Here is a 13,850-nt window from a genome sequence, read left to right as displayed (position 1 = left end):
CCCTCGCCCGCTGCGGGCCGCGCCCGAGCCCCCGCTGCAAACCCGAAGAGCAGGGTGTGGAAAGGCGGCGGCGACGGCATTAGAGCGCATCACTTACCCCTCACTGCTGAGAGGGACCGGACGGGGGGGCGGGGCGCGCCGCGTCCCGTGAGTCTTTCGCAAGCGTCCTCCCCCACCCTGTCGTCGTCGCCGCCGCCGCCGCGGTCGAGCTCTGGGCCCCTCGGCGCTGCTGGGCAATAACGTTATTCCACACACGCTCCGCACATAGCGGTAACGGCAAGGAGCGGCCGCTCAGTGCGCAGGCGCCTGGGGAGAGGGCGAGGAGCCCGGCCCTACCCCTGCTCCGGCCCAGTCCCGGCGAACTCCTACTGCGCAGGCGCCGAGCACAGACAATGAAAAGGAGTTGTGCGGGGGGTCTCAACCGCAGGCCTCTCCAGCTGCTGACTGCGCAGGCGTACGCCGAAGACCTGCTTCAACAATGTACAGGACCCGGGCTTTAGCTGGGACCGCAACGGGCTGGGACTACAGTTCCCAGCGGGCAGTGCGCCAACTCCAAGCTGCTGTCGGGTCGCTGGGCTTGATAAGATTGCTAGTGTCAGGCGCTTTCACGATCTACACCGTTTGGGAAATTCAGAGCTTTTTCTTGAAAATTTATTTAGCAGAGTTGAGAGATGTTGAGGCTGAAGGGTGTAGGAGCTCGTTATTTGCGCTGTTGAGAATCCTCAAGGATCAACTGCATATTAGTGAATTTAGAAGAATGAATAAAGCCTTTCAACGAGCCCTTTCTGTCAGTTAGGTGGTCCAGACAGCAGGATGGGATGAAGGCAGGACTAAGCCTGACTGGGCTACAGAAATGGGCGGAGCCTCCAAGCAGTCTCTTGGCAACCGGATCTGGTCGCCAAACCGCCAAAGCGTGAGCTTCGAGCGCGTTGCCCTCTGGGAATTGTAGTCTTTGGGCGGGTTCGTAGGAACTTCGAGACTGTAGACTTAGACACTGAGGACTACAGCTTCCGACGTCCACCACGAGGGCCCGAGGGTGGAAAAAGGCCCGAAATCTCCGGGATTCCTTGCTCCCCTGTGACAGCAGCTGCAGGAAGCAGGCAGGCGCATCGTGGGGGCTGAGGCCTCTTATTCTTGGAGGGGAGGACACTGGACACTTCCCCACGCAACTTCCATCTGTGGCCCCCGAGTGTGTGCATGGCGAAGTCCCCGGAGAACTCTACCCTGGAGGAGATTCTGGGGCAGTATCAACGTAGTCTCCGGGGTGAGTTTCTCCGAATCTCTGTGCCCTAGCCCCTTGATACCAGGACCTCGTGGCTGGGAGCTGACCTGGTGCGATTCTTGACACCTTGGTTCAGCCTTTGCCAGACTGCAGAGAAAGAAGATGGATGTTGCTGTGGAAGGATTAAATAGTTGTGTTTGTTTTTACGTTTAAGCAGCGTCGTTTCCCTTGATTCCCATAGTGACCTGAACCAACTCCCTGATTGTCTTGGGCATCTTTTTTACCTGAGGCCCGCAGAAACTCTTGGACGGCTCTATGCCTGTTCTGTCCAGTTCTCATACCTCTCTTTATAGTCCAGTAAATTCCTGATGCGCTCTTTACACATTCAAAATATGTGTAAAATTGAATGTGGTTTATTGGACCCGCGGGGGGGGGGCGGGGCGGGGAACCCAGTAATAATTATTTTCATTACAACAGCTTCTATTTAGTGGTCTAGGCTATTTACATACATTAAATCACTTAAAAACTTACAACCTTATGACTGTCCCTCTTCTACACATGGGGAAATAGAGGTCAAAGAGGTTAAGTTAGGCCAAAGCCAACATAGCTGGTTAGTGGCAGAACCAGGTATTAAATTCAGTCAGACTTGTCTGCCTTGAAAGCCTATGTTTGTCTTTATTAATCATGTCTCAGTTACTATTACTGAAACTTTATTTAGTTAATTCAGATTTTCTTACTATAGTACCCTATGAGTATCATAAGAAAATCTGAATTAACTAAAGTTTCACCAATAGTAATCGTGACATCATTAATAAAAGTGACATAGCTAGTCTATCGTCTTGAACATCACATATAACATCTAGAAAACCTCATTTCTCTTATTTTAAGGTAGAAGTTATGATATTATCTACATGGTTCTTGTGAGGAGCAAATGAAATAATTCAAATAAAGCAGTGATTCTTCAGACTTTTTTTTAACTCTTAGCCATAAGTAAAAATATATTTTATATGGGTCGTATTCATATAGGCTTGGGCTTCCCAGGTGACTTAGTGGTAAAGAACTTGCCTGCCAATGCATAAAACACAGGAGACGGGAGTTTGATACCTGGATCGGAATGGTTCCCTGAAGAAGGAAATGGCAACCCACTTCAGTTTTCTTGCCTGGGAAATCTCATGGACAGAGGAGTTTGGCAGGCTACTATCCATACAGTCGCAAAGAGTTGGACACAACTTAGCCACTGAACATGTGCGCATGCATATAGACTAAAAGTTTCATTAAAGGATATTTATTCTACTAGAAGTAATTCACTCTACTTTCTGTTCCTTTGCATTTTCTTAACCCTTTAGGTCATGACCAACAGCTTTAAAAATATTTAAAGCATTTAAAATGTTGACTCATTAATTTAGTGCCTACTATACGTTAGCCATACCACATGCTGGGGATATCATAAGGAACTAGACAAAGTGACTGTCCTCAGGGAGACTTTGGATTAATGGGGTGAAGGACAGTAAAATAGCTATAGATTATCACAATAAAAAAAAAAAAAAGGGTCAAGATCAGTACTTGACACATAAGCCCTCATTAAATGTTAGCTGCAATTTATAATTGGTACTTGTGGCAAAATGAAGATTTTTTTAGGAGATAAGAGACCTGAATCTAGTGAGTCTAGACTTTGAAAGGTTATTACGTATTGTTTCCATCTGTCAGCAGTGTTATAAACTGTCAACATTCTCAGTATTCAAACTGCAAGAGTAAAATCATTGGTCTGGATGAATATCTTCATCAGCCTACTGATATTTCAAGAGGTGTTAGATACAGAAATAACCACTTATAACTTTTCATTTGAAAACAATAAAATACTGTGCAGAATGATAGTACCAGTGGCATTTAATTTTTGAGGTTGGTTAAAAAAAAATTCTGTTTTCCATTATGTTCCTCCTAGTTCTTCTCCTTTAACCTTAGTATGAACCTTTATTTAAACATTAGAGACTATTTAATATTAGGCATTTTGATGCAGTTAATTTCAAACTGTTATAGTTGTCTCCGACTATTTGTGACCCCGTGGACTGTAGCCTACCAGGCTCCTCTGTCCATGGGATTTTCCAGACAATAGTACTGGAGTGGATTGCCATTTCCTTCTCCAGGGGATCGAACCCGGGGAAGTTCAATCTACAATCTACATTGTAGTAGAAGTCTACAACCTCCTGCATTGTATGTAGACAGATGCTTTACCGTCTCAGCCACCAGGGAATTCATATATTTAATACCCACAATACTGCTTTCAGTAATTATAGAGTGAAGAGTTCTTATTCAAAGATAAGATATTTTAAAATGAAATAAAAATTTAGTGTTATAACAATGCTGCTGCTGCTGCTGCTAAGTCGCTTAAGTCGTGTCCGTCTCTGTGCAACCCCATAGACGGCAGCCCACCAGGCTACCCAGTCCCTGGGATTCTCCAGGCAAGAAAACTGGAGTGGGTTGCCATTTCCTTCTCCAATGCATGAAAGTGAAAAAATAAAGTGAAGTTGCTCAGTTGTGTCCGACTCCTAGCAACCCTATGGACCGCAGCCCACCAGGCCCCTCCGTCCATGGGATTTTCCAGGCAAGTTATAACAATATAAGATAGTAAAAACATAATCAAGAGCAAACAAAGCAGAGAAAAGTTTGTTATTAATTTTTAATGATAGTTTTAACAATAAATTGAGAATGCAACTAGGAAATTTTCATTGGTTTTCAGCACTTATCATTTATTTAGCAGCATTTTAATTTTTATGTTTATTTATTAAATAGTTTATATAACAGCTTATGGAAGGAAACAAAACAGAACTAATACTGAAGAGAAGCACGATCGGAAGTTCTTCACTTCACACATTATAAATGACCACTTTTAGATAGGATAATTCCCGTTTAAAGTCAAAATGTGTGTTTCTGAATAAACACAGTATGATGGCATTATTTTGTATATGAAACGTCATTATTTTAAGCATTTGTGTCTGACAACTCTAGAATTGTGTTACTATACAAATCAGATAAAATGCAAAAAGTTCTTTTGTTTTTTCCTACTCACCATTACTTCCCCAAAATGTCTTGTCTAGTTCATTCTTAAAGAAAAGGTCATATTCTTGATCTTTCCTCACAAGTTATTTCTCTGGTTAACTCAATAACTATACATGTAATCATTACTAATTCTTTCATTTGTATTTAGCCAGGAAGTAGACATGTAAAAATGCAAAATGGTTTTACAGTTTCCCCATGATAGTTTCTTGTTTTTATAGCTTTTCCTCTTTTCTTTACTTTAAATATAATATTTGGAACTATTCTGTTAATAGTATATGAATATATACTATTAACATATATGAAGTATATGAATAGTATATGAAGAATTTGAAGTTCTGATGTAAAAAGCAGAGTCAGTGTTGCTTTCTTGCTTTTGAAACTTAAGTGAATTCTTGCCTCTGCTTGAGTCTGATGATCCCATGGCAGCCATGGAAATGGAGCCATCTACAGACTCCATATTCACCACTCATTCTTTCCCTGATGCCTTTAACATGTAGTCACCCTCTGGGGATAATTCTTGCTTTGGATTGTCTGTGCCCTCACTGAGAATTGGAATGGTATAAAGACTCTTCTTCAAAGTAACAGTTCTGGCAGACAAACCAGAAAGCTTCATTGTCCTACAGATCTGTAATGTACACCTACATAGTAGATGATCTAAAAGTTTATTTTCAGTGGTGAACATATCCTAGGTATCCTGGGAGTCACAGTTTAATCTAGAATGAAAAGTGACTTGCCCAAGTATGGTTAAGTGTTCATACACTCTTTAGGCATCTAAAATTCAAGACCCACAGAATTATATTGGTAATTGTGAAGTATAGCAAATACCCCTCCTCTAAATTTAACACATCATAGTACAAGGTCATGAGGTATAAAATAAACTAGTTCTGTTATAGTATAACAGAAGATTCAGGCTGTTTAAATTCTATACAGTTGAATGTAGTAATATGATGTTGGAAAGAAGGCAAGAACTTGTTAGAAATTCAGTGTCCCAACCTTAACAACTGAATTATGTTTCGACTGTTGCTGCAGTGTTAGCTGTGGATTCAGTTTTATGCCTGTATTCATTACTCACCTATTCTCCAACTTCCTGGCCACTTTGATTGGGCATAAAGAAATGGAACAAACTTATACTGAAACAGGAATGCATCATTTACTTTCTGTATGCATTTTATATGGTAATTCCTCCTTTTTCTTTCAACGTTTTGTTATTTTAGGCTCTAGATTGAATTTATGGAAGAGTATGATGGAGTCAGAGAAAAGAATACAAAACTAGGATCCAAGTTCCAATTCTTACTGTTGCTTTTCTAATAACCATCTGTGTTCCCGTAGACAAGTTGATAAACTGTTCTTGGATTCTTGTTTCCTCATCTGGAATATGAAAGTTTGGACTAGGAGGTAGGATTATTGCCAGTAGGAACCAAGGAGATGACAAAATGTGTGATGAAGTCAGTGGAAGACACTAGGGAACAGTGAGGCTATGGCCAAACTGGGCAGTTTATGCTTTTCCTGCAAACATTGCAGGTACTTTCTTGCTCTTTCCCTCTTTTCTTCCTTCCCTTTCTTTTATTCTTTTCCCTTCATCCTATACTATGTGGGTCAAGCAAAATATGTGAGAGCTTGGTTCCCCTTCAGCCACTGTCTCAGATCTCTAGATCTGTAATGTCCCTTTTATCAACACTGGATTGGATCACATGAATGATAAAAAGTTGTGTTTCCTTATGAGATTAAGGAACTAGGTTCATGGAAAGTGAGAAGTTGAATATGGGAAGAAAATATAAAATTTGGGGGGGGGTGATCTTAGTTGATTTAGTTTGATAAAACTGAAAATAACACTGATGTGCCAATTGTACATAAGTAAAATATAAACAAGTGTTTGTTGGTTTTTTTTTTTTCATTCCAGAGAAGGATACATATGTAGAAAGCTGATGTTAATCTTACTAGTCCATAATTTGGTCACTGAATTAACCAGCAGTGATGTCATCTGGACCTTTGGCAGACTTAAGGAAACATGTATATAACTTAAGTAAAAGTTCCTCTTTTCCTCAGTTTTACTCATCAAACTTGTATTTCTTCTTTTTTGTTTTTGCTGTTCTTAAATGTGTTCTAAAATTTTAAAATATTTAGGCACACACTCACACACATTGTCTATGGCTAATGTTTGCTTATTTAACTATCAGCCTCACAGAGACCAAGACAGGCAACAGTGTAAGAAAGGCCCCGGAAGCATTCATTATGAAAATAAAGAAATACAATGATTTGGCTATTAATAAATAAGGATTGGTAATGCAAATGAAATTTTTCAAGCATTTAATGACTTTTTTGCTAATAAAATTTAAATTACATATATTCTTTTTTTGTTTTATATACTTACATGGCTGTTCTTAGTAGTTTTAACTTTTAAGACTATTTCTTTTACCAGAATACCAAAAAGTAGTAGCATTTCCATTTTCTCCTCCCTATAACTAATGAGGTAAAATAAACAAAAGACAGGATTTAGCAGCCCCCAAAGCATGTTTTATAAGTAAATAATCATCCATGAAATAATGTAGAACCAAAACAATGGTTTGGTGCTACAAGATTATAAGGGCATTTTCACTTCTTAGACATGTTTGTGCAGAAAAGAAGAGACCAGTTTGTTTCTCAAGCTTTTGAGATTTTTTTTAAAGACTTAACCTCTGATCATTTCACCAGTTTATGCTAAGATTTTCCCAGTTTTCACTTAGTGATACTCCTCTGAGAGACAAAAGGGAGGAAAGGTAACTTGAAACATGCTTGTGTGCTTGCTAAAGAGCTTTGATTATTGGAGAGCTTCATCAAGGCCCACTGGAACATTTAAAGGAATTATTACTAAAGAAGCCCTAAAAAATAGCCATAGAGTATAACAATTGCTTCATGTATTAGTCCTGGAAACAAAATGAAACTAAAGATGAATTTCAAGTTCTTGATCACAGTAGGTGTAACAACTCCTGACACCTGGATCAGAAGTGCCTCACTTGGTGGTGATGGCGATGGGTTTTGTGTGCTGCCTCCCACAGTGGTAGAATAGCTCAGTGTCCTGACCGCTTTTCATCAAGTTGTAGTTCCGGTGTAGCAGTGTGGGTAGTCTCTCCTCAAAACTGAGCACTGGCTATCTTGTTTTATTACTATAAACCAGCAGTTATCAATCAGAGTGACTTTTTTTTTCCATCCAGAAGACATTTGGTAATGTCTGGAGGCACTTTTGATTGTCATACCTGGCAGGGAAGTTTTACCAGCATCTAGTGGGTAGAGGCCAGGGATGCTGCTGTACAACCACAACATATCCCCTTACAGTCAAGAATTACCAAGTCCAAATATCAGTAGTGCTGAGACTGAGAACCATGATCTAGAAGTAGAAAGGTTATTACTCATAGCATTTGCTTTGTGAGAACCGTGCTTGAGAATAATTGCAATTAAGGATACAGATTGTTTTGGCTGATAATTGTACCTTAGTTCTGCCAGTCTGGCTAGGATAACTTCTTTAATAGGAAAGTGACAGGTGCATAAGTATTCTCAGTTGGTACAAAAAAAAAGAACCAGGTGCGTCCCTCGTAATGCGTACAGTGAATCTTGATTTCCCAACATCCATCCATCATTAATGATCTTCCAGACACTGCTCTTAAAGATGTTTACATTCTTATTTGGATTATCTTTCACTTCTGGTACCATCCAGTTTTAACACATTTTTCAACTATTAGAGTCTTGGACGATAGTAATTTTTTTTGAGTTTTGTAGTTTCTACATACAACTTTTAGTCTCCTTAATCATTGTAATTGCCAATTACAAAACTGTTTTTTCTAATTTTGGATTAATGCTGTTTTCATCTTGGTCACACTAATTGTCAGTCCCCCAATAAACAGTGATAACAATCCCCCGAACTAGCTGAGGCCCAGTCAAGTGTGGATGGACACATGCGTCTCTTATCTGGCCGTGGTTTCATTTTTCTGCTTGTCTTCCCAGATCTAAGCTTGTTTTGAGAATTGCAGGTCGCCTCATGCTTAGCCTGAGGAGGTATGGTTCATTGCATGTTTTCTCAGAGACAGCTGGGCACTTCACTGGGTGCGGTTCTGCCTCCTTGTCACCAGGATAATTCTCATTCACATCTCCCAGTACAGATGGAGAATGTAGACATTAATAATTCACAGTACGTATGTAAGTGATGATCCTTGGTATACAGGGACATATTTTCCTTTTTGTTCAAAAACATCTTGATGAAGAGAGGCTGAGTGTTGAGCTAGGAGTTGGAAAGTAGAGCAACTAGATTACAAAAATGAATGAAACAGACAAATTTGTTGGCAGTCAGCAGGTTAAAAACCTTTTCAGTGCTCATTGTATTGATTGATATTTGGATAGTGGACTAGCAGAGATATTATTTACTTACATTTATATTCATGCAATTCTGTAGGACATAGAGGTTGTAGGACATAGAGGTTGTATTTCTGTTTGTATTTGTAATTAAGTTTGTATTCAGCCTGTGGTTGATTCTGAGAAGAAGAAATCAGGATGTATTGTGAAATCTGTCAGTATCCTCTCAGGAGAGAAGAGGAACTGAGTATTCTTCCCCACTCGTGGTTATAGATAGATAAAGCTATGCCCATTAACAGTGGGATAGGAAACCCTAACTGGAACCTCCTATCTAATCTGGCTTCCTCACATGTAAGCAGAATGGGGTTAGGGCTTCCCTGGTGGCTCAGTGGTAAAGAATGCGCCTGCCAGTGCAGGAGATGCAGGTTCTGTTTTGGGTCAGGAAGATCACCTGGTGAAGGACATGGCAACCCATTCCTCTATTCTTCCCTGGGAAATCCCATCCTTGGCAGGCTACTGTCCATGGGGTCACAAAAGAGTCGGAAATGAGTTACCAACTAAACAACAACAAGAAGCAGCAGTTAATGGCATCTGGGGAATAGTGTTCTTAATAAGGATTATGAGACCAGTTGCAATGGCTCCAGTTGAAAAGCAATGGGGTTTTGTCTGTCTTGAAAGATCTGAGTGTTGTTATTCCAAGGGATTAATTCTGTTTGTCTGTTGCAGTGTATATAATTATGTTAGTATGTATGTATTTGAAAAGTGTTTAGCATGTTTTAAAATGTACTCTTGAAATGACTTTAAAATATCACTTACCTCCTTAGTTTTAGTTTCAGGATACAGTCCTTGCAAATTCCTTCTCTTCGTCTCTGATTCTAGCAACTGAAATCATTCATTGCAAAAATACCCAGACCTTGTGTAATCACTAAGAAAACTGGGATAGTTGTTGAGTTCAATATATTAGTATTTCACATAGTACTATTTTCATAGTACAGTTTAACACATAGTCTTTAAATGATAAAAATTCTAAAAGATTAAACAGGAATATCAGCAAAGGGATTAAATGGCCTCATAAAACTCTCCCATTATTGTAAGCTAATGAAAGAACTCTACCTGTAGGAATTTTCAAGTACACATTTTTTTTTCAGATTTCCTTTCCTTTTCCTAATACAGCTTGTTAGCTTTTAGTTAGATTAAGTATAAATAAGTAATTATCCTTTGTCTTATAGATGAAGTCATTTGATGGCTCCACAGAGCCTACTTTTAGTGTAATTCAAACCCTCTGTTTCCTTTTAATGGATGCAGTAAAGATAAGTGCTTTATTCCTAGGTATCAGTGCATAAGTCTAAAATTGTAACACTTCGATATTTCCTTTTCCTTTAACCTGTCTCTTTATTTTTTTTATGTAAATGAAGAGAGCTTTATTAAAATAATCAAGACAAAGAGATTCACTGATTCTCTTTAGAAAATACTGAGTTATTAAAAAAATATTGCCGCTTCTCATTTTATTGAAACCAGGAATGCATCTTATCTAGACTTTTTAAAACTCATGAGGAATAAAAGGAGGCCAGGCTTGGTTAGTTATCAATACCAAATTCCTGTCAGAGAAAGGTCTGTGTGGAAATAGGATTGGTGTGGAGAAAATTGTGGTGATAAATTTATTGGGTCTCGTGTAGATTATCGAACCCTGACCTAAAAGACCTATTTTTTTAGTTTACTCAAGGGGAAAATGAGTTGCTGTAAGTGAAGGACCTATATTAGAGATTTTTTAAGATAGAGAATATTTTTTTCTATTAAGTTTTGGTTATTTTTGTCTTTCACACATTCAAATTAATGAGCTTAAAGGAAATAGAATCTATTTTTCAAGGTCCTGTAGAATATATATTTATAAATATATTTTCATCCATGATGGGTAATGAAAAGATTTTTCATTTTTTAGCTTTCTTAGGATTCTCTTGTAGGTATTAAAGAAGAGGAGTTTTTCTCCTGAATACAAAAGAAGTAGGTCTAACTTGTCAAGAAAGGGCCTAGATCAGAAGAAAGAACTTCATTGGTGTTATTGTTATGCATTGCTCTGAATTAGGGAAAGATTTTACTTAGAAAAAGGTATCCTCTGAAGATGTTAAGAATTATTTTGATAGAATCCATTTGAGATAGATAATAGCAGTACATGAACTTGCATGGGAATTCACTTTTTTCTAATGTAAATTTCTATGTTAGCTGTATATAAATATTTAATAAATACATGAATTAATGATAACTTTCAAATACAGATGTCAACATTTAAAAATGATGACCAAAACCTGGGTCTCAGCTCTAATGTAAAAGGAACATTTTTTGTTACAGTTAATGTTTCTAGATTGGAACTGGAGAATTAATTATAAGAGATTAGCAGAAGTAACAAGTTTAAACCTGAAAAAGTGTCTGGTCTTTAACTAATGAAATTACCCATCAATTGCCTGATTCTCCAGTTGTCATACATGTAAAAAAATCCATAAAACAGGATAGAGTTATTAGTAATGTCATGTCTAGTGTCATTAGTATATCATAGTATTAACATATAATACAGTATCATTACTGGGGCTTCCCCAGTGGCTCACCTGTAAGAATCTGCCTGCAATGCAGTAGATGCAAGATTGATCTTGGGTGGGGAAGATCCCCTGGAGGAGGGCGTGGCAACCCACTCCAGTATTCTTGCCTGGAGAATCCCATGAACAGAGGAGCCTGGAGGGCTATGGTCCATAGGGTCACAAAAGAGACATGACTGTAGCGACTGAGCATACATGCACAGTATCGTTACTATATTAGTATATAGTTCTGTTATTAATGTAAGACTTGGATCCTTTGCTAAAGATGTTTTTGGGTGAGTATTTCAGTGAATAATTATTTCAGTTACCTTTTGCTGCTTATCAAGCACAACCCACTCCAGTATTCTTGCCTAGAGGATTTCCATGGACAGAGGAGCCTGGAAGGCTACAATCAATGGGATCGCAAAGAGTTGGGCATGACTGAGCGATTAAGCACACACACACACACACACACACCACACACACAAGTCATTCTAAAGCTTGATGGTAGAAACCAACCACCAAAAACATTTTTAGTGTCTCTCACAGATCTATGGTTTTACCAGACTCCAGCTGGGCAGTTTTCGAGTCTCTTTCATGCACTGTGGGTAGATGACCTCTGGCATTGGAGTCATCAGGAGACTCTGCCAGACTGTTAATGGGGTTGGGCTTCTTTCCTTCTCCTTGTGGTGATCTCAGGGGCTCTCCTTTCCATATGGCCTCTTCAGAGTCTCTCTAGCAGGGTAGCCAGACTTCCTACTTAGTGGCTTGGGGCTCACAAAAACCAACATTCCAAGAGGGTAGAAGCAGCAGCTACCAAACATTTTAAAGATGTGACAGGCCAGGCGTCATGTTCCTTCCAGTGCATTTTCTTGGTGAGTGCAGGTTACAGATCCACTAAGTTTCAACGTGGGAGAGCACAAGGATGTAAGGGTGGGTTCTTTGGGGGCTGTTTTTAGAGATGAACTACTAGAGTAATAGACCTTAAAATACTTAATTTTAGACTATTTATGTTAAGTCTGTGGTAGTGAGTTTAAACTTCAATTCTAAGGGTAATCAGGCATAGTAACCGAGAATTTCTACATAAGATGTAGTCAGCCAGCAGTATATAAGTACAACTATACTGCTCTAAGCACATCAGCTATTCAAATCTTGTTCAGATCTAGGCCAGGTGGTCAGCTGTCTCTTGATGCTAGAGGGCCATGTGGCCCACAGGGACAAGGAGGCTTCTTTGGGTAGGAACTGGATGTGGTGGAATCCCTCTTGCCAGTCTTGCCTATCCACACCGTGCCAAAAGGTGTAGGGGAGTCTTAGGCATTGAGGAGTCAGGATAGCGCCTCCTCTGTGAGATTACTGTTTGGGAGTGTGAAGAGGGGGAAAGCTCTCCCGTTCAGTCCTCCTTGGCAATAGAGCTATATACAGTGAATGTCAGTCACAGTGGTGTCAGGGAGCTTAGAGATCACTAAGTCTAACCTCTGCCCCATGAACTTAATCTCACATTTCCTCTGGCATGTTCCTCAGCAAGCTAGAAGCAAAGCTATGCTTTTTTTTTTGTCCCACAAAGTATCAGAAATGATTGCTTTTCCTTTAGAAAATGTCTTCTCAAGTCCATGTTCATTTGGTCACCCGGATTTCACTGGCTCTGATTTTCATCATGCTATTGCAGAACGTGCAAATAGAAGCATTCACCAGTTGAAATGTGCCCTGAGAGAAGGTGATGTCACCGTTGGAGAAGATATGCTAGATCCTTCTTTTAACACCAGTGTAGGAAATGAGGATGCTGGAAATGCCTGGCGAGAACTACAACACAGCCACGCCGGTAAGTGTGAATGTCAGTCCTAACCTGAATGACACAGTGAATTCTTTAAACTCCATATAGTAACGACGCCAGTCTGTCCTCTACTGCTAGGATTTTAGTCAAGAAACACAAAGCAACTAATCTAGTTCCGTTGCTTTTTCTTTTCCCCTTTGACTTCCCTATGCCTATAGGATATCAAAGCAGTGATTTCTTAAGGTAATTCCAAGCTGCCTCTCCAGCCTCATTTTTCTGTCTTCCTTTCAACTATTCATCTTACAAGCCATGTTCTATTCCTGCCACCCTATGGTCACGCTTCTCTGCTTTGCATGAGCCATGTGTTCAAACTGTTTTTTTCTCACCCTTTTCTGCATGGTGATCTCCTATACATCCTTCACACTCTCTTCTCTGTGAAAACAGGCACAATTAACGTGCTTCCTCTTCTTACAGCATTGTAGGTAGACCTAGAGCTTCTTATAGGTAGATTTAGAGCTTATAATCCAGACCACCTGACCTGCCTCTTGAGAAACCTATATGCAGGTCAGGAAGCAACAGTTAGAACTGGACATGGAACAACAGACTGGTTCCAAATAGGAAAAGGAGTATGTCAAGGCTGTATATTGTCACCGTGCTTATTTAACTTATATGCAGAGTACATCATGAGAAATGCTGGGCTGGAAGAGGCACAAGCTGGAATCAAGAGTGCTGGGAGAAATATCAATAACCTCAGATATGCAGATGACACCACCCTTATGGCAGAAAGTGAAGAGGAACTCAAAAGCCTCTTGATGAAAGTGAAAGTGGAGAGTGAAAAAGTTGGCTTAAAGCTCAACATTCAGAAAACGAAGATCATGGCATCTGATCCCATCACTTCATGGGAAATAGA

General features: G+C 39.7%; 2 protein-coding genes across 20 annotated transcripts in view; one reads left to right on the top strand and one right to left on the bottom strand.

Moving 5' to 3' along the window:
• Positions 1-370, bottom strand: part of CEP170 (centrosomal protein 170kDa) — a 131,101-nt gene extending 130,731 nt beyond the window's left edge. For 5 of the 11 annotated variants that reach the window (XM_010836658.1, XM_010836661.1, XM_010836665.1 and 2 more), the window contains exon 1: positions 98-369. The gene's annotated coding sequence lies outside the window, so the exon portion shown is untranslated. Of the gene's footprint in view, positions 1-97 lie in introns of all 11 variants that reach the window. The other 6 variants (XM_010836663.1, XM_010836664.1, XM_010836667.1 and 3 more) reach the window with 2 other exon arrangements.
• A 608-nt stretch (positions 371-978) lies between these two features.
• Positions 979-13,850, top strand: part of SDCCAG8 (serologically defined colon cancer antigen 8) — a 245,165-nt gene continuing 232,293 nt past the window's right edge. For all 9 annotated transcript variants that reach the window (XM_010836676.1, XM_010836675.1, XM_010836674.1 and 6 more), the window contains exons 1-2: positions 979-1,264; positions 12,836-12,988. In XM_010836676.1, the coding sequence (XP_010834978.1) occupies positions 1,198-1,264; positions 12,836-12,988 (220 nt within the window). In that variant the 5' untranslated portion in view covers positions 979-1,197. The remainder of the gene's footprint in view (positions 1,265-12,835; positions 12,989-13,850) is intronic.

This window comes from Bison bison, unplaced genomic scaffold, assembly GCF_000754665.1.
Source record: "Bison bison bison isolate TAMUID 2011002044 unplaced genomic scaffold, Bison_UMD1.0 scf7180017864064, whole genome shotgun sequence".
Classification (NCBI taxonomy): domain Eukaryota; kingdom Metazoa; phylum Chordata; class Mammalia; order Artiodactyla; family Bovidae; genus Bison; species Bison bison.
This window is presented reverse-complemented; position numbering and strand designations above follow the sequence as displayed.